The sequence below is a fragment of the Dermochelys coriacea genome, chromosome 13, assembly GCF_009764565.3.
Source record: "Dermochelys coriacea isolate rDerCor1 chromosome 13, rDerCor1.pri.v4, whole genome shotgun sequence".
Classification (NCBI taxonomy): Eukaryota; Metazoa; Chordata; order Testudines; family Dermochelyidae; genus Dermochelys; species Dermochelys coriacea.
The window spans coordinates 2261849-2288216 of record NC_050080.1 but is presented as its reverse complement, the minus strand read 5'-3'; the positions used below and the strand labels follow the sequence as shown (position 1 = coordinate 2288216).

General features: G+C 47.0%; 2 protein-coding genes across 3 annotated transcripts in view; one reads left to right on the top strand and one right to left on the bottom strand.

Annotated features, from left to right (window-relative positions):
• Window positions 1-221: 221 nt before the first annotated feature.
• On the top strand, window positions 222-25746 carry TM9SF4 (transmembrane 9 superfamily member 4). Of its 2 annotated transcripts, XM_038369122.2 has the most exons (18): window positions 222-525; window positions 10530-10643; window positions 12873-12972; window positions 13566-13734; window positions 13826-13952; window positions 15586-15709; window positions 16697-16815; window positions 17026-17137; window positions 17769-17839; window positions 18333-18465; window positions 19108-19189; window positions 19279-19354; window positions 19857-19940; window positions 20789-20964; window positions 21367-21430; window positions 22208-22327; window positions 22933-23022; window positions 23554-25746. In XM_038369122.2, the coding sequence occupies exons 1-18, from the start codon at window positions 505-507 to the stop codon at window positions 23701-23703; spliced, it is 1932 nt and encodes a 643-aa protein (XP_038225050.1). In that variant the 5' UTR covers window positions 222-504; the 3' UTR covers window positions 23704-25746. The 2 variants fall into 2 exon arrangements, with proteins under 2 accessions (XP_038225050.1, XP_043351976.1); XM_043496041.1 differs by lacking the exons at window positions 15586-15709; window positions 16697-16815 and having other exon boundaries at window positions 293-525.
• The window catches only part of PLAGL2 (PLAG1 like zinc finger 2), a 26658-nt gene continuing 14956 nt past the window's right edge, over window positions 14667-26368 (bottom strand). Inside the window, exon 4 of the mRNA XM_043496042.1 lies at window positions 14667-20405. Coding sequence (XP_043351977.1) covers window positions 20239-20405 — 167 coding nt within the window. The 3' untranslated portion in view covers window positions 14667-20238. The remainder of the gene's footprint in view (window positions 20406-26368) is intronic.

Below are 26368 nucleotides of genomic sequence, written 5' to 3'. Positions count from 1 at the left end.
TCCCTGTACCCTCTGCTGCCCTCAGTAAAGATGGCGCTGGATAGGGGCGAATAGGTTACACTCCCACCCGCCGGGCCTGAGGCTGGGCCCTGCTGCCCTCAGTAAAGATGGCGCCGAGCGTCACACACCCGCCCGCCGGGCCTGAGGCGGAGCCCTGCTGCCCTCAGTAAAGATGGCGCCGAGCGTCACACACCCGCCCGCCGGGCCTGAGGCGGAGCCCTGCTGCCCACAGTAAAGATGGCGCCGTCGGCAGTACTATCCCCCGAGCTGGGCCCGCTGTCGGTAGCTAGGGCATGGGGCGAGGGAGCGTAGCCTGCGGAGACAGTGCCTATGCTCGGCCGGGGCCCGGCCTCGGTCTATCTTCGCTCCGCCTGGAGGGCCCGGTCCAGATCCCGGCTGCCCGGAACCGGCTTCCTCCGCCCGTCGCCGTCTCCATGGTGATAAACTTCTCCAACCAACCATTAACTACTTCCGCCTACGTCTGTCCCGACACGTGGATCCAAGATGGCGGCATCGGGGGCCACGGTAAGTGGAGCAGCCCGGACGGTCCCTGTCAGGGCTCGGTACCAGGCTCCCCGGGGCGTCAGCGGCGCCCGCCGGGCCCGACCACCCCGCCCCTCCCCGGGGCCTGTCCCGGCCTCTCGCTCCGGGGCCTGAGCTGAGCTGGGCGGGGGCCGGGCCCACCGAGGCCCCGGGACGGCTGTGGCGGGGCGAGGGGTGAGTTTCGAGCCCTGGCTGTGGGGGAGGCGGGTCTGTCGCTGTCCGGGTGGGGCCTGAGGCTGCGGGGAGCCGGGGACCGGGCTGGCTGCTGGGCTCGGTGCTGCCGGGGCCGGGGGGCATGTCCTGGGGTGGCTGGGTGGCCCCTTGAGGCCCCGAGCTGAGTGGTGGTCGCGGGGGGAATATGCTGAGTTTCGAGACCGGGGGTTGCTTTCAGGACCCGGGCAGGGTGCTGCTTAAGGAGAGTAGGTGCGGGCGCTGGGGCCCCAGGCTTCGTCGGGGCACTGCTTTAATTCTGCAGTGTAACCCAGCTGCTTGCTGGGAATCACAGCTCCAGCAGCTCCCAGAACACTCTCTCACAAGAGTCTCCTGAAATGAACCAGGCTGTCCGTGGGACTTGTCCCCTGGGTTGATCACACAGAGCAAGAGGCTCTCGCCCGAAATAACTGTTCTCCCTTGAATTCTGCTTCCTTTGAACTGTGAGAAATAAACACTCTTCTCCTGTGACTCTGACTTGAGCCCTGTGCAGATGCAAACTCTGCACAGGCCAAGCTTTAACTCAGGAAAGCCTGAAATGCATTAGGTGTAAGGCCTTTTATGCTAGTTGGTAGCCATACTTTCTCTAGCTCTCTTAGCTTTGTGGTTCCTGTTGCAAGTAATAATCCTGAGTCTAGTAGAATCACAGAAGTTGTAGGTGGGATAAACTCGTTACTTTGTCTTGACTAGGAACAGTGGTCGTGTTCAGGATGAGCTTAGTTAATAAGTGTTAGAGCCCAACCTTGGGTCGGGCATTTGACTGGTCCAAAAATAATGGCCAAATATTGTCAAAAACAATCAACTTAGTGCTTTAAAATATTTATTAGAACAATAAAACAGAAAAAATAAGATGGTATGGTCTCCAGAAGGCTTAGCCTTAATTAAATACTTATGACTAATTACAAAAAACAAGTTAGTTAACTGAGTTGTTTTAATTCAAAAATGCAAAACACAGTGAAATGAAGTCCTAAAAAAAAATGAAGAAATGGCATCATAGTGCAATCAAAGAGGTTGGCAGGCAGGCAGGCGGGCAGGTTGCTGCCTGCATCCAGGCATTCTTTGTGGAATAGTTGACAGTATTTGATTATGGTCAAATAGGTGGTCAGTTGATATATGACCAGTCAATTGATTGGCTTGCTAAGCCTAACCCAACCTAAACTTTTCCTAGTCAGGACAAACCTTAAAGTTTAAGAGTAGCAGCCGTGTTAGCCACAAGTCCTCCTTTTCTTAAAGTTTAAATCATTGTATCTTCCCTACCCCTGCATGAGAGGGAGATGGGTGTGTTATGTTAAACAGGAAAGTTAGCATGGCTGTTGATGTCCTTATCACCTCCATTTGCTAGCAGACTGCTTTGTGGAATGATTTCTCTGCTGCCCTGTTATTTCATATTTTATGCAAAAAGATTAGATTGTTGCTGTAAACATATTTCACAAAAGTGGCTTGTAGTTAAGAATTCTTGACCAAACATCCTTTTGTGTTTGTTTCCCCCCTTCTAAGACAGTGGTTCTCATATTTACTCTGCAGAGCTGCTTCTTTCATAGTGATGAACTGTCACAGTCTTCAAAGAAAGAAAAGGAGTACTTGTGGCACTTTAGAGACTAACAAATTACTCCTTTTCTTTTTGCGAATACAGACTAACAGGGCTGCTACTCTGAAACCAGTCTTCAAAGAGTCTTCCTGCTTTTGTAATCCAGTCTGAGACCTTGTTTATTCTTTATGCATTAGACATGCATCTGATGAAGTGGGCTTTAGCCCATGAAAGATTATGCTCAAATAAATTTGCTAGTCTCGAAGGTGCCTCTAAGTACTCCTTGTTCTTCTTGTTTATTCTGCACTTCAAAAAATACATAAACCTTCCACCATTCCACCACTACCAGTAGAGCTCCACAGTTGACAGGAACAATTACAGAGCTAATGCAGGCAAGGCTCCTGTGTTTCTTACCACTGTGGTGTCTAAACCTACCCAGTGCAGATCTAGATGGCATAGTGGTAAAATGCTGATGCCCTGTCTATGCGGTCATTACTACGTGCAGTAGTGAATTGGAGATTTCCCCCCAAAAGCTAATACAGATACAGGTTTCTAGTTACGGTTTCTAGAGTGGTTTTTGACCAATACATCTTTTTTTGAAGCCCCTCTTTGCCTTTCCTACTTTGTGTCTTAAGTGGTGCAGGCTGATACTAACATTGGAAGGGGTAATAAATACACTGGAGAACAAATCAAAAACACAGAGTAACTTAGAGACAATAGAGCAGTGGGGACAATTCCTAATTTATTAGCTGCATAACTAGCTTCCAGAGCTTCTAATCAGATCAGGGTCCCATTGTATTGGGTGTTGTGCAACTATAAGACAGTCCCTGCCCAAAAGAACTTGCAATCTAAAGCCCTGTACCTATGGACAGGAAATAAACAGATCAGCGATAAAACAGGAGGTGTGAGGATTGAGCCAACCAGCTATACGCATCACAAAGCAAAACTATTTTATGTCTCCTTTAATACTCTTAATACTATTTTGTATGGAACCAAGCATTTTAGCCAACTCAGGTCAGATTGGGAGGGAAGTATTCTTCAGACCAGGTGACCCACTATATGAAAAGGTTGAACTGTTCTATGTAATAGCAAAATTGAGAGAGGGACTCTTTTATGTAATCCACTTAACAGAAACGTGGACTTAGGCCAAACACTTGGTGCCGGGTTTAAAGGGGGATTATATTTGTGTGTCAACTTGAGTGCAAGTTGTAGTAATAAAATTAGATATGTATATCCACCTTCCCTCCTTGGGTCCTGGAGGTCTTCATGAGCATTAGTTTATTATACCTCACAAAACAACCCATGGATGTAGGCAAGTATTACAGATGTGGGAAAAGAAGTCGGTGAGAAATCAGGTGACCTGCCTGAGGTGTCACCGTAAGTCAGTGGCAGTGCTTTTTTCTATCACTTAATGTTCTTTTGTGGAAGGATGCTCATACTGGTTCAGATTATATATCTATATCTATAGTGTGTGTGTGGGGGGAGGGGGCTTATACATGAGTGACATCAACATACTTTGTGGATACAAGTGTTGGGGCACTGATAGCTGGGAAGGGATGTGTGTGTTCTATGTCGTGTTGGGGCCAGAGGATGCCATGGGAGATTGTTTAAAGATTCTTTGCTTGGAAGTACTGGAATTTTCATCTATTTTGCTTCAGAAATCTATATTACCCTGTTTGTTCTTTCTTTGTGGAATTGTTCCTTTGCCCATTTAGAAGGCTGAGGCCTCTGAGCTCTTTCTTCGGTGAAACTTAAGTTGCTCAGAGGTGTGGAAAAGCCACCCCCCGGAGCAATATAAGTTATAACGGCCTAAGCACCAGTGTGCACAGCGCTGTGTTGGCAGGAGGAGCTCTTCTTCTACCGCAGCTCAGGACGGGAGAGCGCATAGAGTGTCTGCACTAGCAGCAGTGCAGCTGTGCCACTGTAGCTATTCTAGTGTAGACTAGCCCTCTGTTTTGTGTAGAGGTGAGAGCACAGGAGGCTGTTAATAGCTCTCCAAGTGTCAAAGGGGCAGTCTGCAACCAGTGTGAATACAGCATTTGTCTCCTTGCCAAAGGCTTTCAGTGGCTCTACTGAGTGCATGTGAAAGCTGGTCAGAAATATAATAAAGATGAGCTTGTGCACACAATTGCCAAGAATATCTAACAAGACTGCTTTAAAAACACTGGGACACATTACATAGGTTTCTCTTCTCTATTTTGCTGGCTTTTCTTCCAAACATGGCTTTATGTGAGTTAAAAGGGGCCTGGCACTGCCCCTAGCATAGAGGCTGGAAAGATGCACACTAACTGAAAGAGCAAATCACACTGATTTTTTTTCCCTTTTATTGTGTATATGGTGTCAGTCACCACTGAGCTCCCCTCCCCCTCCATTTCCACTCTTTGAGTACACCTATAATATTGTCACTGGGTTTGCAAGTGAACTTTGAACCTGTGGTCAGGAGGAAGTCCTAAAGCAAGCCCTGTGTCGTGCTTAGGGCTTGTCTATACTACCGCCCAGGATCGATCTAAGATACGCAACTTTAGCTACATGAATAGCGTAGATGAAGTTGACATACTTAGATATACTTACCGCGGTGTCTTCGCTGTGGTAAGTCGACAGCTGACACTCTCCCGTTGACTCTGCTTGCGCTTCTCGTTCTGGTGGAGTACCAGAGTTGACGGGAGAGTGCTCAGCAGTCTATTTATTGTGTCTATACCAGATACAATAAATCAACCCATGCTGGATCGATTGCTGCCCGCCAATCTGGCGGGTAGTGTAGACAAGCTCTTAGTCAATTATGACTCTCGTGCTTAAAGGTTTTCTATTGGGATCTGGAATTGTGTAACTCCATGGCACCACTTGTTGCCACATGGTGCAACTTCCCAGTACACCAATGGGATTTTCCATCACTAGAGTGATTTTTCTTTCTGAAATATACAGTGGAGGTCTACTTTGATGTATCAGTCAGAATGTCATGCAGATGTTTTAAGGCTCCTTTACATAGCCCATACTGTCCTTGACACCAATTTGGCATATACATGCTTACAGTGCTTTAGTGATTAGAACTGGTCTAAATTCTTGGACTGAAAAAATTTCCTATCAAAATGTGCTCCATGAACTGTTTGCTACTGACCTTTCTGGAGATGGTCAGTAGCCAATATAAATTGTTTTTTGATTCCCCAGCCCTCATGTGCTTTTCTGTTGCCTGTGATGTAACACCGAGCATATGGTTGCTTCTATTTGTTGACTAATAACTAGAAATAGAGTCAAACCTAGCTACATTACTATTAGGCAAGGGGGTTTGGGGATTTCCTCCAATGCTCCCTACTCCCATTGTATTGAAGTTTAAATAAATTACCAAAATAATTGAAACCAGAGTGATCATATTGCATTATTTTGACAAAATATGCAGAATTTTAAAACATCGTATTCAGAATTTTAGGTTTTTTTGGCGCAGGATTCCCCCAGGAGTAAAGTAAGCAGAGTTGTTTTTTTTAAGGAGGCAGGACACAGTCCTACAACCTTTTACTCATTTAGCTTCCGCAGAAATCTAAAGGACTCTCACATGTGGAGGAACTGCTGGGCTAGGCCTTGGAGTTGAGCCAATCAGTTGGCACATGTCCATATTGTTGCAGCTATGTTTCTTTTTTGTCTCAAAACAAGGAAGCAAACCTGCAAATGTGAAAGCAGAGGTCCTGATACCAGCATTAACTCCTTCCATCGCACATGCTGCATGTTGTTCATTGGACAGCTATGCCAGGAATCTAAACTGGAGAATTCCGTAAAACCCCACCTGTCTCCCTCCTCCTCTTTGTCCTCTCGGCTTCACCTTCAAGGCCTTGCACAATCTCATCTCTGCCTGTTCTGTACCTTTGCTCTTGTTCTCTCCTCCCAATCCTCTCTCCTTAAGGTTCTCTGTATCTGCAGTTCTCAGCTTCACATCACCTTTCTGGTTGGCCCTTGCACCTGGAACAGTCTCCTTCTGTCAAATGTCCACTGAAGACGTGCTGCTTCCTCAAATCCTTCCTGTGATGCCTCCAGGCCTGCTCATTTCCTGAGCCACACCCCTGTTTTATCCAATTACATTGTAAGCTCCTCAGGGCAAGATTTGCACCTTACTCTGTTTTGTAAAGTGCAGTGTACGTTTCTGACACTATATAAATGTTCACTTCAATCTCTCTGGTCACTCGATTACAGACCTAAGAGTGGCTATCCTTCAACAAAAAAGCTTCAAAAACAGACTCCAACGAGAGACTGCTGAATTGGAATTAATTTGCAAACTGGATACAATTAACTTAGGCTTGAATAGAGACTGGGAATGGATGAGTCATTACACAAAGTAAAACTATTTCCCCATAAAAAGAAAAGGAGGACTTGTGGCACCTTAGAGACTAACAAATTTATTAGAGCATAAGCTTTCGTGAGCTACAGCTCACTTCATCGGATGAGCTGTAGCTCACGAAAGCTTATGCTCTAATAAATTTGTTAGTCTCTAAGGTGCCCCAAGTACTCCTTTTCTTTTTGCGAATACAGACTAACACGGCTGCTACTATGAAACCTATATAAATGTTAAGTGCAGTGGCTGTGACAGAGCTGGCAGCTGTGTGATGCAGAGCAAGGATTTCTCCTCTTAGCATTTTATCCACCTACGAGACCTTTTTCATCTTAATGGCACCAAACCAGAGTTCATGCAGAGGTTTAGATTATAAAGTGTTTATTTGCTAGATTAGATTATTGGATTTGGGGAATATTAGTAAAGCTGTAATCTTGTGTTGCAGTTGAATGAATATGGGAAATTGGAGAACACCCTTGTATTTATTTGTTGTTGTGACAGGGTGTCTGTCCATTGCTTTGCTGTGCATCTCTGTTCAAGGTCCTTTCTGTTGACTCATGCTGGCAGCCAGAGCAGGTGGGGCCTATTAGCTCCAAGGGTAAAGAAGGCAGAGGGAAAATAGAGCCTGGTACAGAGTGGCTCTGTAGGGGAACATAGGAATAGCTAATTTCAGGAGGAAGCTTAGCCTGAGGTTTGTTACTTAAACAAAAGATGAAGAAAACTCTGGGAAGAGGTAAGTATTTAGAGTGTGCTTACAGATATTGTAGTGCTTTATCATAGACTCACAGTTTGGGACAGATGTCCTCACTTGGCCTCCTTGTTGTGAGGCTGTGCTTTGTCATGGTTGATGGGCAGTTATGAATTTCAAGAGGCCAGCATCTTCTCCTCACTGCTCTGCATGGTGTCCATTGCCTCTGGCCAAAGAGGTCTGGCTTTCATTAGTTTCCCTCGAGCCTGCCAATACAGTTTTTGTTGGACAGAGGCGGTGCATAGCCTCTGCAAGATACTCCATCCTCAGAAGCAGGCGTGAACTGCCTCCACAGTACTCCCAGACCCTGCTCACCCACCCCAGCAGCTAAACTCTGTCCCAGACTGTGATCCACCAGTGCAGCTTGCTCCCCTTTTCCTCTTCTAGCCCCATGTCATTTGGCCAGCCTGTTTCCTCTTTTCTATTTTTTCTGCTCCCTTCCTCTTCTCTCTTGTGCTTCCTTTCACCACTTCCCCCTAGCCCCTGCCTATAGACATAGTGACACCAGCAGAGTGAAATGGACTTTGCTGCTTCTATAGGGAAACTGCACGGGAAAGTGTTGACCATAGATTTGTCTTCACTGCACTGTTAGCTCGAGGTATAACTTGAGTGTTGCCCCAAACCTGACCCTGTCCCTACAGAAATCTCTAGCTTGAGTTAAGTGGTGCTTTAAACTCCAGCTAGCAGACCCATCGAGAGACATGGGTTGATGCTTGAGTTTGCAATGTAGGGGGGGGATGCAGCTACAGGGTATACTCCTGAGGGCATTCTGTGAAGAAAAAAAAATTCTGCACCAAAAAAAAAAAATTCTGCGCACAGTATTTTAAAATTCGGCAAAATTTTATTTACCAAACAGCGTGGCATTGGGGAACACAAGCCATGGACTGCACAGAGGTGGGAGATCACTGTGCAGCTCCTCCCCGGGACACAGACTCAGTGGTGAGGCTGCACCCAACCCAGACATGGTGCAAGGACCGGACCTGCCCCAGAAACACTCCAGGGCCATGCCAGGTGCACCAGGTGTGGGCAGGCAGGCTCAGCAAAGCAGGATCCATGTGTGGAGGGACTTAGTGTGGGGGTGATCCAGGTGTGGGTTGAAAGGGTCCTGTGTGTGGGGCAGTCTGGGTGCTGACAGCTCAATGGGGGATCTGGATACAGGGGGGATCTGGCACAGGGGCTCATTGGGGGGTCCTGGATGCAACAGTAATAGGACTCTGCAGAGGGGTCGAGGTGAAGATGGTTGGGGCTCAGTGGGGGGGGAGGTCTGGGTGTGTGGGGATAGAGCTTGGCAGGGGGGTTGGGGCATGAGGGGTTCAGTGGGGGGGTCCAGGTGCTGAGTTAGTGGGCTCAGTGGGGTGGGAATCCAGGTGCAGCTGGTTGGAGCTCGGTGGGGGTGGGGATCTAAGCACAGGTGGCTCGTTGGGGTAGTCTAGGTGCAGGGGGATTGGTGCTCATCGAGGGGTTCTGAGTGCGGGGGCGGGAACTGAGGTTTGCTGGGAGGGTCTGTGTATGAGGGGGTCTGGAAGCACAGGTGTTGGGCAGATGGGGGAGCAGCTCCCTGTACAGCGATTTTTTTTCCCCTCCCCTGCAGCTGAGGAGCATCGGGTAAAGGAAGCTTGTGGGGAGGGAGTTCGCAGAGCTTCCTGCAGCTGGGGGAGAAATCTGGGGGTAGGTCTGACCCAGCCCTGGATGCTGTGCAGGAGAAGAGGAAGTCCAGTCAGACTAGCAGCTGAGCCCAGCGCTGGGTAGGAGCCACCCCCCGGGTTTTACCCAGTCCTGCCCCATAGTGATTTACCTCTCTGCCAGCTGCCCTGGGTACCTGAAACTGTAGGCGCCGACTTCCCTTCTGCCTGGTGGGTGCTCAACCCCCGCCTCTTCCTGCCCCTGCACTGCCCTCGCCCCACCCCTTCCCCAAAGTCCCTGCCCTGCCTCTTCTCCGCCTCCTCCCCTGAGGGCGCCATGTCCACGCTCCTCCCCCTCCCTCCTGGAAAGTCCTAAGCGCTGCCAAACAGCTGTTAGGCGGGGGGGGGCGGGCGGGAAGTGCTGGGAGGAGCGGGGACGCGGCATGCTTGGGGGGCGGGGTGGTGAAGGAGGTGAGGACGGGGGAGCTTGGCTACCGGTTGGTGCAGAGCACCCACTAATTTTTTTCCTGTGGATGCTCCAGCCCCGGAGCACCCACAGGGTCGGCGCCTATGCCTGAAACATACTGCTGGGGAGGGTCACATGACCGCTGTTGTGGCTTCCCTTTGCTTCCCCATCAGAAAGTCATTTTTCTGCGGGGAAGCAAAGAAATCTGCAGGGGACACACATTCTGTGCATGCCCAGTGGTGCAGAATTTCCCCAGGAGTAAGGTTACAGCTGGAGTTAGCACCACTCCAGAGCTGCTAATCAAATTGCTGTGTGCAACTCATGTGTTGAGTGAGAATGTTGTTTTGCAGTGTGACTGCTCTTATTTGAGCTAATTGTTGCAGGGAAGACAAGTCCTGTGAACAGCAGCCCAGAGGTTGCTGCTGGAGAATTACTGAAGTGCACTCCTGGCAGAAATCTAGTGCTGGGTCTAATATCCTGCTCTATAGCGAAACATGGAGTAACCAGGGTGAAGAATAATGTGTATTGTACTTGGGAATAGGAGAATCAAGTGTCAGCCTGGGGATTGTAACACACCTATCAGATTATGGAGTGTGCAGCAAGAATGTAAAGGTGGGGGGAGGTTTTAGATACAGCATGCCACGGAAAGGCGTCTTTGTAGGGAGTGGAATGAGAAAAATGGTGATGAGATCATCAAGTGTCCATGGTCAACTGCTTCAGAGATCTTGTTACCCCAGATCTGTAGCACTTTGCAGTTCTGGTCTATAGTGTATTCCACCTAAGAATTTTGAAGCACTTTATGAATATTAATTGAGCTTCACAGCATGTGCCTGAGGTAGGTAGGCAGGAAAATATTATCCCTATTTTAAAGATGGAAAAACAGAAGTGGGAAGTGACTTACCAAGAGTCACAAAGTCAGGAATAGAACCCAGTTCTTCTGACTCAGTTGTACTTGAATTGCTAGACCATGCAGCCTTTATAAATGTCATTAGTGGACTGGGGATTTCTTGTCCACTATGTCACCTTTCTTCCATCGGGTTTTGTTCTGATGTGTGTCCCCCAGATGGTGCAGCTGTGATATCTCTTTTCCTTTTCAGGAAAGGCCGATGTGTTTGCTGATGCTGCTTGCACTCTTTCGTGAAACAAGCTCCTTCTATGTACCAGGTGTAGCTCCGATCAACTTCCACCAGAAGGATCCTGTAGAAATCAAGGTAGGATGGATTTCACAGGAACAAAAATGGCAAGAGGGAACACATTTATTTATAGCACAGTAGCCAAGTGGGACTACCAAAGTCAAGCTTTGGAATCTTGCCTCTAAAATTCAGTGCTCATGTAAAATGTCAGTAAAAAGGGGCTTCTGGATCATACCTGTCCTCCTCCTCCTCCCCCCTCAAAGTCCCAACTTATTTTTTTTATTCTCTTCAGTTTCTCTCTTTGTCCACCCATTTCTTCTCTCAAGCATTTCTTTGAACCATGCAAACAGCTGCACCAGAATCCCTATAGACGTCGCTCTGCTTGGCACAAGAAGTTTCCCAGCAGCACTGGTTACAAAGTGAAAGTAACCAATACTTCTCTGTCTCCAGTATTGTGCATGATATATGCATGAGGTAACTGAGTGAAACTGCCATTGGGGCAGTACTTGGGCTACAAGCAAAGCGTGAAGTGGCTGTGTCCTGCAGATGATGGGATAAAGCCAAGGATAGAACGAAACAATTTCAAGTTGTTAGTTCAAGTCAGTTCTCACGAGCTCTCTCCCCACGCCAGGAATAAACTGAAATCCACAATGTGCCCCCACATCCATCCTCCAGACTTCAAACGCCCACAAAGATGGCAAAGATTGCCGACACTCCCACACAATGTTGTTAATACCCAACTCTGGAACTGCGTCTATCCTGCTGGGAGAGAGTTCAGGCTTGCTTTCTAGACAGAAACAGTCCTAAAGCCTTTTATTTATTTATTTATTCTAAAGCTGTGGGCTTAATTACTTACAGGGCATCCAGAAAAGTAGATGTCTGTGGGGAGTTGGGGTTGTCCAGTCATATACCAATCACAATGCAACTCACTTTCTGGCCACCAATCCCCTGACCCAAGCTATTTTTAAGCAAACAAGGCTAGCTCGGGGCTACAGTAAAATCAAAGTAGCCTCAGGAGGAATTGGATTGGAATAACAACTCTCAAAAGGATTTCAAAAGCTACATGTGTCCTCCAGCAATGAGACCAGTTGGCAAATCTTCCTGTACGTTTCCATAAGCGAGGTTGGCTTCAGTTACAAACAGCTCCTGTTTGTCAGAACAGATGTGCCCTTTATACTGGATCTCTGCCCCTCAGTTGTGCCCTGCATTTTTGTGGGTGCCCACCAGCAGTATTCAGTTTTGTCAATATCTGTTGTCTTCAGAAGCAGCTTTTGCTCAACTCTTCATATAGGATTGAGGACATGACTAGGGCCTGGTCTATACTGCAAACTTTAGTCAGCACAACTGTGTTGGTCAGGTGCACAGAAGGTGATCTCTGACCACAACTGTGAGTAAAAGCCTCCGCTGTAGAAACAGTTATTCCCGCAAAAGTGCAACTTTGCTTGGATGAGCTTCCTCCACCCTGGGAGTGCTCTGCCAGGATAGTTATACTGGCAACGCGCACCTTGTGTAGAGCTGGCCTACGATTTTTCCAAAGGCAACGTCAGTGGTCACACCAAACCGTTTTCACAAACTTGTGACCCATTCATGTGCTTCAGAAAATAGGCAAGGGAGAGATTCAAGAGGACTGTAATTATAGGGGAGTGACACCCAAACTATATTGGGCACATCTGCGTCAGGTATTTCTTTGCTACTTAAAGATGGGGCTGCTGCAGCAGGTACGGCACATAGAACTATTAATAGGCTGCAGAGGTGAAGAAGTCCAGACTAACCATAACTTCCATGTCCCCTTTCCTAGAACAGGGCTCCAAATAAGGGCTTGGAACTAATGTATCTGGGTATCTGCGTGTCTTGTGAAGAAGACAGTTGCATGGTAAAATTTGAGAGGGATACCCTTCTATTATACACAGTGGAGTTCACTCCCCCACTGCTGCTCAACCAGCCCCTTACAAACATTTCATACTCAATTCTGGCTCTCTGGTGCCCTAGTTAACTTTGTGATAGTTCCTGTGCTTAAGAGAATTGCTCCACTAAGCCTGATGTAGCTGGTGGAGTTGATAACCTTACAGACTTCAGTTACTGGAGCAGGTATTTCCTACGCTTAGTGGATTAATTGTTTGGTGGCGGTGGGAAGGGCAGCTCAAATAGTCTCAGTGCAGGGGGAAGCCAATCTTACAAAGTGTTTTTCCCTTTGAAATTGGTCTTCTGAATGAGACTTCAACTTCCAACTGATGTAGGGAGCATAGGAAATGGTCTGAGTATTTAGCGGGTCACAGAGGGGAAGATAACAGCTGCTTCTTTCTTCAGGCTGTGAAGCTCACCAGTTCACGAACCCAGCTGCCATATGAGTACTATTCATTGCCTTTCTGCCAACCCAACAAGATAACGTACAAGGCTGAGAATCTGGGTACGTACCTATCATACAGCATGCTCTCTGTATGTAAATATGTTGCTGTCTAGGCCTGTGCAATGTCATAGGCTGAGCAATAGCAGCACCTGTACTTGGAACACAGTAATATTTGCAGCCCTACCTCTTGCTTGGTATGGGTGTGAGTGACTCCAGTGTGTGCATTTTAAGTGGGAGAAATAATTGCAAATGCAGCCTATGATAACCTGTGACTTAAAAGAAGGGAGGCACTCTCCAGTGTACCATGATCTTCTTGCTAGTTGATTAGAGGCAGTAGCAGGAAGCTGGAATTCCCAGTTAGTCAAGAAGTGATGGGAAACGCTTCTTTGGTGGGTTCTTATTTCTGTAGGTCCATCAACGTACTTGGTGCTTCAGACAAACAAGACAAGATCCTTGCTCCAAACTGTCCTTTTGCATCTCTTTCCACACAGTCAACATCTGCTGTAACCCCTCCAGCTTCCGTAAGGCTCTGCTGTCCACACTGTAACTCACTGAAGCTGCCCTCATGATAAACAGGATGCTAGAAACCCAATGGCAGAATCAGTGTTGCTTGACAAGTCCCTCACCCCTCCCATTTTGTCTCCGTTTCCCAGGTGAGGTTCTGCGGGGGGACCGGATAGTAAACACGCCATTCCAGGTCTTCATGAACATAGAGAAGAAATGCGAGGTTCTGTGCAACTTTCCTAACAAGCCAGTCACTCTGACAGTGGAACAGAGCAAGCTGATTGCAGAGCGTATCCGGGAGGATTACTATATCCATCTGTGAGTTGCCACCAAATCTCACTGTGACAGGGTTGGGTTGGAATCTCTGCGCTGTGGGCTGGTTTGATTTGAAAATGTTGTGTATTTTCAGTATTGCTGATAACTTGCCTGTGGCCACACGGCTGGAGTTCTATTCGAATCATGAGGACGAGGAGAAGAAGGAAAAAGACGTGCAGTTTGAGCATGGATACAGGCTTGGTTTTATGGACAGTAATAAGGTAACCTGTGCTTGAAGCTTCCTGTATAAAGCCTCTGTGGGATCCCTGAAAAAGCCTGTTCTGGAGAACCTTGTGGGCCTCCTTCAAAAAGTGTAAAGTGCACCATGATATTAGATGCTGCCACCAGGTGCGAGGGCTGGAACTGCTGCTGAATGGCTGTATGCAGGATGGAAATATGGTATTTTAGATCTTCAGGCCTAGGCGATGTCTTCACTTAAACCACTACAGCAGCATAGCTGCCATGCTGCTGGAGTGCTTCAGGGTAGACACTCACCACAGGGATGGGAGGGTTTCTCCTGTCGCTGGAGTTAATCCACCTCCCAAAGAGGCAGTAGCTAGGTCGACGGAAGAATTGTTCTGTCAACCTAGCGCTGTCTACACTGTCAGCTTCGGTACGTCACTTGGGGATGTGATTTTTTTCACACCCCAGAGCAAAGTAGCTGAGTGAATCTAATTTTCTAGTGTAGACCGGCCCTGAGGGAATGGGAAAAAGAGTTAGAGAAATGGTGTGGCCTATTGATTGGGGACTGGGAGCCAGGGCTCCTCGGATTCATATGTAGCTTTGCCACTCGTTCACCAGATGAGCGTGAGAATGCTTTGTGCCTCAGTGTCCCGCTCTGTAAAGTGGCGGTAGTTCTTTCCCAGAAGTGCTGTGAGGATTATCTAACACTTGTAACTTGCTTTGAGCTCCTTGTATAAATGCCACTGAGTATTTCTCAGTGTTTTTATTAACAAAAGGAACTGGCTGGAATCCAGTCATGGAGAGTGTATTAATTCAGTTTAGAGAGCAAAAAGCAGAATTCACTTGAGTAAAATCCAATTGTTTAAGTGTGATGCAAACAAATATGATTAAGGAGGGGGGTAGAGGGCATATAATAGTAGGGAAAATAAAAAGACAATAGTCAAGTTATAAGAACAGCCACCTGGCTACTTTGTGGAGATTTCAGACTTGTGTGCAGTTGTATGTGTCGTTTGCAAGCACAATTACCATTATTGCATTGCATTTGCAGTGATTGCGTGTGCAAATAGCCAGCCATGTGTCTGACTCATCATTTGTGTGCCTGGTGTAATTGTGTGTGCAGTTGCACGTGCACTTCTGATCACTGGGGACCTTTAAGCTCTTATGGATGAGGGAAGCCTTCTGTACTTTTATGGAGCTGCTATGCTTTGCCCATGTGTAATGGGGGATGCAGTTGCCTTGAAGAAACTGTGACTAGCATGTGACAGCCAGGACCCCCTGCAGTATATGTATTTGGTGTACTACAGAAACATTGTAGAGTAGTAAGTTCAAAGGAGCACCTGTTGCTAGTGGAGTCATACCATGCAAAATGCTGTTGATCAGTTGGCTGGGTTCTGCCCCTTAGTATATTGCTGGTCACCTGATCTGAAATGGAGTGAAACATTGTCATTCCTATTTTGATCAAAAGCCTGAGATAGTTACTGAGAAGAGAGATCCTGTTCCTTCTCTCTGAGAGCTCAGAGAGAAATAGAGTGCAGCCTTGCTGTGTAGCCCAGATTATCTGAGGCTGTTGGAGTCCTTAACCTTCTGGGGAATGTGCAGCTGTTGCCCCAGGTGTTGTCCATTTCTCCCTTGGGCCACTAACACTTTTTTTTTAATGTCAATCTCTTTTAGTTCTACCTGCACAACCACCTCTCCTTCATCCTTTACTACCACAGAGAGGAGGTGGAGGAGAATCAGGAGCCCACCTATAGGGTTGTGCGGTTTGAAGTGATTCCCCAGAGCATTAAACTTGAAGGTAAATTATGTAGTCTATCCTGGCCTGTAAGAATGGCAGCAGAGCTCCTTACAGTCACTGCCACCTGCATTGCAGGTCCAAAAAGGAACCTAAATCCCAGGTGGCAAGTTCCAGTTGAAAAGCAGACTTGGACATTGGACTGAGGGATTTTGAAATATGCCGCAGTAAATAAAAGCACCTTCTCTGATACAAAAGCAGTGGTACACGTGCTTGAAACTGAAATGAACCACATGAGAAAACTGATCAAAGGAAATATAATTTTGCATAATTAACCTGTGCAACTCATTGTCACCAGCTTTCACTGAGGCTAACAAGGTTCAAAAAGACAGCAGACATAGATATTTATATGGATACGGAGAACGTCCACGGCTACACTGGATGGAATTTTAAAAAATTTCTTATATACCATCTAAGTCCACCTGTTTCAGGGCATGAGCAACCTCTTGCTGTTGGGGGTTGGAATGAAACTCCCTCTATGGGTTCTGTTATCCTTAGGAAGGTGCACAGCAGCATCTGATATCAGACCCTGTTGGAGACAGGGGATAGAAATAAATGGACCTTGGTCTGATCTAGTATGGTAATTGTTATGATCCTGCTACCTCCCTGGGTGTGGGGGGTTGATGGGTCTTTAGTATTTCTGGTGGAGCTGAGGATCCACCTGCATATTTCTCTTCCAAACGCCTGTCTTACAGGGCTCTGTCTCTGTAGCCTCCATCCTTCCAGCTAAGGAGGGACCTAGCCAGGGATCCTTTCAGGGTGTGTGAATGCTGGTCCTTTATTGGCTGGAAGGAAAGCTTTTGAACAATGCAGAGCTGCGCTCAGCCACCAAGGAAGGGAACTTGCTGTCCCCTCAGTGCATTCTGCTCTCTTAGGTAAGAGCAAGACTATGCCTTAGATTTCTGGGGGAAACTTGGTTGCCCTTCCCTTTGTGTGCCGAAGGGAAATGCTAATGTGGTACATACAATGTGTGGATGTTTTCTCCTGTAGATCTGAAGGCAGATGAGAAGGGCACTTGTATACTACCTGAAGCTGCAGGTTCAGCCCCTCAGGAGGTAGATCCCACTAAGAAGAACCAGCTGCTCTTCACCTACTCTGTCCACTGGGAGGTGAGGGAGTAAGGACGGACTTGGCTGACATGTATCCTGGGATGAGGGAGGAGCATGTGCTGGGCTTCAGAAAGAAAAGTGCCGTGGGTGTCCATGTTGCAGAGAGGGGAGTAACGAATGGTGTGCGGGTACAGTGATGAGCAAGTAGGGGGAGCTGATGGCTTTTGGGATGTCTTATCAGTTTCCAAACATGCTGTTCTGTTCCTCCAGGAGAGTGACATTAAATGGGCTTCTCGCTGGGACACCTACCTGACCATGAGTGATGTGCAGATCCACTGGTTTTCCATCATTAATTCAGTCGTGGTTGTCTTTTTCCTTTCAGGTGAGTGAGACCTTGGGGTGGGGGTTAATCTCCCCATTGCTAGCCACTGGGGGTCAGGAACTTGTTTTAAATGTCAGGGCATGTCTGAATTCCCAAATAGGTGCAGTAAACAAAAAGTATTGCCAAGGGTCAGTTTGTGTAAAACTCCCACTGCAGGCAGCACCTTTTGGAGTCAGCCCTTGGCTCTTGTTTCTTGTATGGTCCAACTAGACTTTGTGGTGGAGGAGTCCATTCATGCTTTGACTTCTGCCACACACCGTGCTCACGAGTATTGGTGTGCAACTGTCTCTGCCCCTTAGAGTTCCACAGCTTAGTAGGGAGACTGGGAACAAATCTGGAAAGACAACATGGCCTTGTTTATGCATAAATACTATTCTTTGCCCTGAGGGCTAGATCCTATGCTCACTAAAGGCAATGGCTAAGTTCCAATTGACAGTAATGGTGCAGGAGTAGGCTCTGGGAGAGCAACTGAGTTGCCCAAGTCATGTCGCTTGGGACCACGCACAGAAGGAATGAGCCAAGGAACTATGAATCCGAGTTGTGCTTCTGTAGCATCTGGGAGAGTAGCATGGCAGGGTTACTTGGGAGCCTTATAACAATGTCTCATTCAGTCTGGATTTGTGTGTTTTAGGTATTCTCAGCATGATCATTATCCGCACTCTCAGGAAGGACATTGCCAACTACAACAAGGAAGATGACATTGTATGAAATGTATCTATTCTCCTGGGGGGGAGCTGTGTAAAACCAGAACATGTGGGAAGGGGCCCTTCTCTGAAGATGTGATGCATTTCCCCCACCCCCACTTTCTTAGAAGCACTATTGAAGGTGGGAGGGGCAGCTCTGTAATAAACTGATGGGGAGGATAGGGTGGTTAGATGAGCCACTGGTGCATTCAGCAGCTGAGCTGCTCAGCCAAGCTGCTGGGGGATCACTACCACTGACTTGATTAAACTCTTCCAGACTTACTGAGTAAGTAATTAGCTCAGTAAACAAGTGTCCTGGTATGTGACAGTCCAGATCTAAAGCTGTGTTTAGAGACCTTCAGTTTAAAACCCCAAAAGAACACAGGGACTCTTGTCAGAATGATGGAATCCATGAAAGGGAATTGGTGTTGGGAGAGTGTGATGTCCTGAAGGAGCCCGTGTTTCCATTTGGGTGATAAAATCTTAATGCCCCTTTTCTGGTTTTGCTACAGGAAGATACAATGGAGGAATCTGGTTGGAAACTTGTGCATGGAGATGTCTTCAGGCCTCCACAATATCCCATGATTCTTAGCTCACTACTGGGCTCTGGAATTCAACTCTTTTGCATGATCCTGATAGTTATCTGTGAGTATGACCACTGGATTTGAGCAGCCTTAACAGGAGGGGAAAGAGAATTATCTGACTTATATAGGCCTGATCACCAGCAGAGTTTCAGCAGCTGGTGATACTTGCCCTTGTCTTGGTTTGAGCCTCTTCATTTGCTGGCTATGTCCTGTTTCAGGGCAGATTCAGACTACAGAGCCATACTCAGTAGTTCCAGGTTTCTAGGTGCCTTTCCCTAAGGAAAGCACCCATATTTTTCTATGTAGTGTCAGCTGGTTTGGATGCTGGGGTCCACCCATGATCTGAGAGCTCTGTGTTGGGCTGGCTGGTGGGGTTGTAGGCAGACTCTAAAAGGTAAAGCACACACTGTCTTCCTGAGCTGCACCTGTTAACGTAGTTAGAAACACTAAGAGGTTTGATGTGTATTGCTCCTATTTGAGACCAAAGCCTTGGTGCTACTTGGAAGGATCTTAACTCCCTTCTTGTCTCTGGTCACCAGAGGCTGTTGGTCTCAGGAATGACCTGAGAAAACGAGTTCTGCGTGAGAGGTGAAGCGATCCCAGGCTACTGGATTCTCCATGGTGTGAACCGGGGTTCCTCTAGTGAGTGTTCGCTAGAGCATGTCCATCGGTTGCCACCTTTCTCTTGTGTTTTGCTTTGCAGTTGTTGCCATGCTGGGGATGTTGTCGCCTTCTAGCCGGGGCGCCCTGATGACTACAGCCTGCTTTCTCTTCATGTTCATGGGGTAGGTGTGTCTCCTGCCCTTATGCTGGGATGCTATTGCCTGTCAGGTAATGGGAGATAACCTGGCTTCTCTCCTGTTTTCCATCCCAGGGTTTTTGGTGGGTTCTCCGCGGGCCGTCTTTATCGGACGCTGAAAGGCCACAGATGGAAGAAAGGGGCCTTCTGTGTAAGTGACTCTTGGAGTCTCTTTGCCATGCTTTCCTAAGGCAGAATACACTTGTTGCTTTTGGTAGCTGTTAAGCATCCTGCTGTAGGCATTGCTGGGCAGGTGGGCATTGTCCAGCTGTATCATATAGAGAGAAGCTGGGTATGGGGTTGGGGTCCTGGCAGTTCTGTGGGGAGAAAGAGGTCTTCGAGTATGGATCACAATAAAGCAGACGGGCATGGGGGCAGGATCTCAGGCATGCATGAAGCAGAGGGGTGTTTTTTCTGCACCTAATTTACTCCAGTGATGGGTGCATTAAGATCACCTGGGGCAGTGATGACCAAACTTTTCCTCTTGTGCTCGTGCCCCCCCCTCCATTTACTGGTAATGGAATGTGTCCACACACACCCAGGCCAGGAGGGGTAGGAGGATGCCACTGAGGGGCATGCCCCACAGTTTGGGGACCAGTGACCTGGGGGATAATGAGCTCCCACTCTCTTTTAACATGTGCTCTTTCCCACAGACGGCAACCCTGTACCCTGGTGTAGTCTTCGGTATCTGCTTTGTCCTGAACTGTTTCATATGGGGGAAGCACTCCTCTGGAGCGGTATGTACCCACTTCTCCTTGCAAACCTGGCTTTGTGGGGTGCTCAGAGTTCCTGGGAGGGCACTTAATCTCTGGGTTCCTCTAGTTTATGGAGGTGTCTGCAGTCAAGAGTTGGGCCTGTAATGTTGAGTGTTTCAAAGCAGGTTTAGGCTGGTGGGGTCTGGAATGCTGTTTAAGGGAAGTGTTCCAGCTGCAAATGCCCTGGTGAAGGGACTCCCCTTGGCTGTGCCCGTTGGGAGAGTGACAGTCTGACAAGCAAACACACAAAGGCAGGAACTGCTTAAAAAAGCAAATAAGTTCATGTTGAAAAGGACCTGCCTGCACACCCTGAGGTGTTTTGAAGCTGTCCCTGCACACAGGTGGGATGTGAGGAGGGCTCCAGGGAGAGGTAAAAGAATGCCTGAACCTCAGGCAGGGTGGAGCCCAGACCAGCTGCAGCTAAGATGCTGCAGGGGAGGTTCTTACCTATGGGAAGATGAGAGAATGAGAGATTAGATATAACTGGCTGCTATGGGACACAACCTCTTGGGCTTAGGTTCTAATTGCTCTGTCCTGTATGGTCAGTACCGAGTTGCTGTCTAAAAATGGCCAGAGCCTGAGTTCCTCCAGGATTCAGAGGGTGTGGGGGAATCCATGCTCCCAGAAACAGAGCTAATTTAAAGCCAGTGTGAATGGTGGAATCTAAAGCATTCCCAGGATGTGACGAGGAGCCACCTCTGGTCCTTCACTGACATCCCATGGTTGGTTGGTGAGCTGGACTTTGAAAAGCCTCATCTGATTGTTGGCACTGGTGGATTTAGTGGGTAGAATTGCTAGGACCCTAGTGGTGATGCTTGCTGTGGTTCCAGGTTCCTTTCCCCACCATGCTGGCCCTGCTCTGCATGTGGTTCGGTATCTCCTTGCCCTTGGTCTACCTGGGATACTACTTTGGATTTCGCAAACAGCCATATGATAATCCTGTGCGGACCAATCAGATTCCAAGGCAGATCCCGGAGCAGAGGTGGTACATGAACAGATTTGTTGGGTGAGTTGCAAATGTGTAGTAAATCTGGTGGTTTATTAGACTCCAAGTCCCTCTACCACTGTACAAGTCAGCCATCTGGTGGTCTCTGGACATCACAGGTGAATTGTAGGTGTGTGGGCTGCCCCTCCTACTGCACCCCACTTTACTCATTGTAACATTGTGCTGCTTAGAGAAATAGTAAAAATGTACCCTGGTCTGTAGCTTAGTACCTCCTAACCACCTACCTAATGAGATTTATGAAGGCCAAGAAAGCAGGAATTGCTCATTTTAATTAATTGTGAGAGACTTATTCCAGCAGTATCCTTTGACCCTAAGTGTATCTGGGTTTGGGTGGTGGTTTTCTAATCTTTGAGTAAAGACAGTCATGTTTTGGTGGTAACAGAATTTCTCCCTCACTCATAGGATTCTTATGGCTGGCATTCTCCCTTTTGGAGCCATGTTCATTGAACTGTTCTTCATCTTCAGTGTAAGCACCAAATCCACCTCTTTGAAATAAGAATCCTACCACTGCTGCGTTGTGCCTTTAAGGAGAGAGGGGTTATCCACCTGGAGTAGACCTATCTTGGTGTGTGCATGCAGGGAGTGGGTAACTGCTTTGCTGCCCCTGTGGGGCCCTGTGAATGGGAAGCACTGGACCATAGGTCTTCCAGGCTGTTTTCTTGCTGGGACTCTTGGAAGATGTTGTGGGTTAGATTTGATCCTACAGAATCTTCTTGGTTATTCTTGGCTAAGGACAGCCAGGGTGAAGGGATGCCCCACGGTTGCTACAAAAATTAGAAACCACAGGTGTGAAGCTTTTCAGAGGAGACAATTGCAGTTCCTTCCCATTGCTCACCTTCACATGGAAGTGACCAGAAGAAAGTACAGGGGTCTTGTTGTTGTGGAGAACAAAGACCTGCCCCATGAGCGAGAATCCTATCTTGGGAAGGAAGGTGTCACCATGGTAGCTCTTCCCACCTCATACTGTGTCCCTGTGATTGCTTGGCCCCTTTCCCTTGACTTTTCAGAGTCCAGGCAGCTATTTCTTGCCTAGCTTTGTGAATTTGTTCTTCCAGCCTAATGCCTTTCAAGTCGTGTTGTAAAGTATACCAAGCTTCATGTATCTGCTAGACCCACCCTAGCAGTGAGCAAACCACTTACTGTTGCTGGGTCAGCTGCTATGAAAAGTTAGATTGTCTATTGATTTGCACTAGTGTCTTCTGGTGCAGTGTTGTGTGAGGAACTTATGCTGTCTTTGTTTCAGGCGATCTGGGAGAACCAGTTCTATTACCTCTTTGGCTTTCTCTTCCTGGTTTTTATAATCCTGGTGGTATCCTGCTCCCAAATCAGCATTGTCATGGTATATTTTCAGCTCTGTGCTGAGGTGAGACATACCCCTGTTGCAGTTTCAGTATCGATCTGTGAACAGACCTTATTTCTTTCAAGAAGTGCTATTACTTGATTGTTACTTCACCGCCGAAGTCTAGTCTGCTGATGTGAGGCCCAAGCTTATAAGGTGCTGAATGCCCTCAACTCCCACAGACTTCAGAGGGTGTGAGGTTGCTGAGCACCTTGCAGGATGGGGCCCAGACTCTTCCTCAAAGGAAGCTGCAAAGGAGAGGTTCAGGAAGACTTGTTTCAAGTATAATTTGTTCTTGAAGAAATACCTCCAATCTGCAGATATTTGAGGGAGAACTGTCTTGTTTCCCATGGCATATGCCACAACAGGGGCCTAGCAAGGGGCTGGCTTTCTGTTTCATTGTTCATTATTTGTTCTCTGATATACTTAAGACAATTTGGGAATGATTCATAGTAGTTTCTTCTTTGTAAGATGAATGAATCCCCAAACGGTGGTAACCTGCCTGCTTCGGGGGATAATTCCTACCTCATCTGGACCAAGGAGGCACTGTGGGGTCATGTGTACCTAGGAGCCTAAGAGGGAAATGAAGTCCTTGAAATAATGCAGTCTCTCTCTTCCATCCCTGTCAGGATTATCGCTGGTGGTGGAGGACCTTCTTGGTGTCTGGAGGATCTGCCTTCTATGTACTGATTTATGCCATCTTTTACTTCGTGAATAAGGTATTGTCAGTCCCTGCTGTGTAAAAGTTCTATCTTCCCTGAGGGCATAGTAGAATTTGAAGAGAGAATACTTATTTGGTCATCTGGTTCTAGTCCATCCCCCCTGCCAGTGCATGGCTGTTCTCTGCAGTATCGTTTTTTGTTCATTGTCTAGTGCTCTTTTGTGTCTCTAGAGATGATTCTGTTAATTACACTATTCAAGTTCAAGAAGGTTCAGGTACTTGGAAACTCCAGTCTGGCCTCCATCCACCTATGGGGAATAAAGTTTGTTTAATGTTCTCAAACCCTGCCTTGGGGGGGATCGTCCCCAGCTGGGGTGAAAATCCCAACTATGACTTGGAGGGAGCTCCATCTTCTAAGGGGGGAGGAATTTAACTTCTGTGTCCAACTTATCCAGTGCTTTCTTTTCTCACTCTGCTTCCCCCGACCATCCTCTTGTGGAAGAGGAATAGGCCATTGATTGAGCTGGGGAGTTGACTCTTAGCATCACTTTGTATTAAGGCTCACTTCGCTTTCTCTCATCTATTCTAGCTGGATATCGTTGAGTTCATTCCCTCCTTACTCTATTTTGGCTACACTGCTCTCATGGTCCTGTCTTTCTGGCTCCTCACTGGCACCATTGGCTTCTACGCAGCCTACATGTTTGTCCGTAAGATCTATGCTGCGGTGAAAATAGACTGAAGATGCACAGACTCAGCACAAAGCAGACACCTCTGTGTGCATTTCCTCCTGGAAAGGAAGAGGAGATCCTTTCCCAGTTCTTTTAAGGAAACAAAACCCAATGGGGGAGTGACAAGAGAAATAAATAACTCCTACTCATTTTGGAATGTAACTTTTGGCACAGCGTACATGGATTCTGGGGCTACTTCTGGGGGGAGGGGTGTGTAGATACCTTGCATTTTAACTTTATTATTTTATTCCAGTTTTGAGGGATTTTTAGCAGAAAAATACCCCTCTATGTAAGTAAGCCCCTTTTTTTTTTTTGCTCATTCATTCTTTTGTTTGTTGAATAACGAATGGATTTGAGACAGCAATGGAAACGTTTGTGAAACTTTTTTTTTTCAGCCCTTATGGCACTTGGGTTCAGGGAGAGTCTTCAGACCAATAACACACAGGGTTTGTCTCCTGCTTTGGTTCTGCTTGGAAGAGGTGGAGGGTGCTTCAGTCCATGGTGAGCTAGAAGGACCTCAAAGGCTTCCCCTACATGAATGCGTCTGGCATGCTTTGACTACAGTAATTTTAGTTCCAACTGGTTTACAGTTCCATGGAGGTGCCATTCAGAATCCGGCAAGTGCAATTTCACTCTGAGAGGGCTTGAGAACCGTAACCCTCTGCATCATTTCTTCCTCCCCCTACTTTTGGACAGCATACAACATCCCAGATGCATAAACTGGAGGAGCTCAGAGGAGGTCAGGAGTGCTTCTCTTCTGAAAGACCTGAGTCGCCTTTCCTGGCAGCATGAAGAAGAACATGGAGTTGTACCAGAGCAGCGTAAATACTTGTTGATTCTAGAGCACAAGGCCCTGTACCCTGGAGAACATTTGAGATTGCCACGTGGTTTTGTTCCATTAATTTCTTTGGCCATCTGTGGAAATGGGACAGCCCTACTAATTAAGAGAGGCCTCTAAGGTTAGATAAACCCTATGTAGAGAAACTCGTTACTGTGTTGCTTTAGTGCCAAGAAATCTCTGCTTCATTTTGGGGACATGTCTACTACAAAGTGCATAGTGGCCAGGGGGAGATGGAGTGAGTGGTTCCTGAGGATTTCCTCCCACTTCTATTTCTTAAAGGGGAGGTGTGCATCCCATCTACTCTGTCTCTTGGCTGGTCCCGCTCTCCATTCCTGTCTCCTGTTCTCAGACACTGCCTCCAGGGAGCAGGGAAGATTCACACCTTGGTAACCTGTATTCCACTCTTCGCTACCAAATGTGATGAGCCCTCGGGAATAGCCCAGGAGTGCTATCCTATAGGGGGTTCCTCCTTTCCCATATCTGCATGCCTGGCTCTGGCCATGGGAGGCGCTTTTAAAAATACATTTGAATTTTTATTTGACTCATTTAAAACAAAACTATCGGCCGCTGGCAAATCTAGGCCCAAATTGCAGTGAAGCCTTCCTCCATCCCCAGATCTATGGGGTGACATTAGTCAGAGTTATAAGAATTCTTTTTATTTCTTCAACAGGACGGGAAAAAAAATCTCCAAATATTCTGCTCTGTCACAGGTGACAGTGATACGATTTAGACAGAATAGATGCGACTCCAAACAAAAACTCTCTGTTGCTAACAGGGAGTCGCACATATTTGAGGCTTTCTATACCGTGGGTATCACCTTAACAGTCGGCACTGGGGCTGTGTAAATGGTTCTGACTTTTAATGGTGACCTTTTGCTTCCCCAAGCAGGAAGAATGGAGAACTAGAATCCCAAACCATTCAACTTCTTCTCTGCATTGCTTCTCACCTAATAATCTTCAGTTACCCAGCCCGGAATCAAGGATGGAAAGGGGGGCATGGGATACACTAGTTAACTGTTGTGTGGGATCCTTAGTAATCTCTAATTTGAAATATCTCTCTCTCTCAGATTCTGGTTGATTTCCTAGTGGAGAGTTTCAGCCTGCATTAATTTCTCTCCCTCCCTCCATACTGTTTTTTCTGTATTCTACTTTGTATTTTGAATTAATGTATGTATTCTGTGTCCTATTGTAAATAAATATTCCATCGTCCTGTTGTCCTAGTGTCCTGTGTGAGCAGCCTTTCGTGGTCTTCTCTCCCATAACATCTGTTTTGACCCAATCTTTTGTTCTTAAAAGACAACAAAGCTTGTTGTGTAACTGCAATAGGAAGTACAATGTAAATCTACTTGGGGAGAAAACCTCACTTTACACTGAAGTTTGCTGGAGTAATAATGTATAGGCTCTTCCCAGTGCAGCATGTTCTTCATACTGAGGGGAACTGAGGCACAATCCTGTGTCTAAAACATGAGTTGGGGTTCTGTTCTTGGCTATGATACTGACTTCCTGTGTGATATTCGACAAATCACTTAACCTCTCTCTGCCAGTTTTGTCAGCTGTAAAATGGAGAGGATACTCCTATGGTTGGGGTTAAGGAATTACGCATCACATTTATAAAGTGATTGAAGATTTGATGGAAGAGCCATTTGAGTTCAGAAATATTGTTGCAGCATGGTGCAGGCATGTGAAATTATTAAAGCAGCAATTTCACCCTAAATCTCAGTGACTGGCTAGGCAGGGACTGTCTTTTCACTCTTTAGCCAAGTCTCCCAAAAGTATCCGTCCCAAAAAGAGGAGAGCTGGATCTCCATGTTTAGCTCTGATTACTGTGGTGGTGAT

Bases quoted from the DNA above. Each gene is read 5' to 3' on its own strand.
- TM9SF4 (XM_038369122.2), top strand. From the start codon at position 505: ATGGCGGCATCGGGGGCCACG. The intron at 19,190-19,278 runs GTAGGTGTGTCT...TTTCCATCCCAG, and splicing joins TTTCTCTTCATGTTCATGGG to GGTTTTTGGTGGGTTCTCCG. The intron at 20,965-21,366 runs GTGAGTTGCAAA...CCTCACTCATAG, and splicing joins TACATGAACAGATTTGTTGG to GATTCTTATGGCTGGCATTC.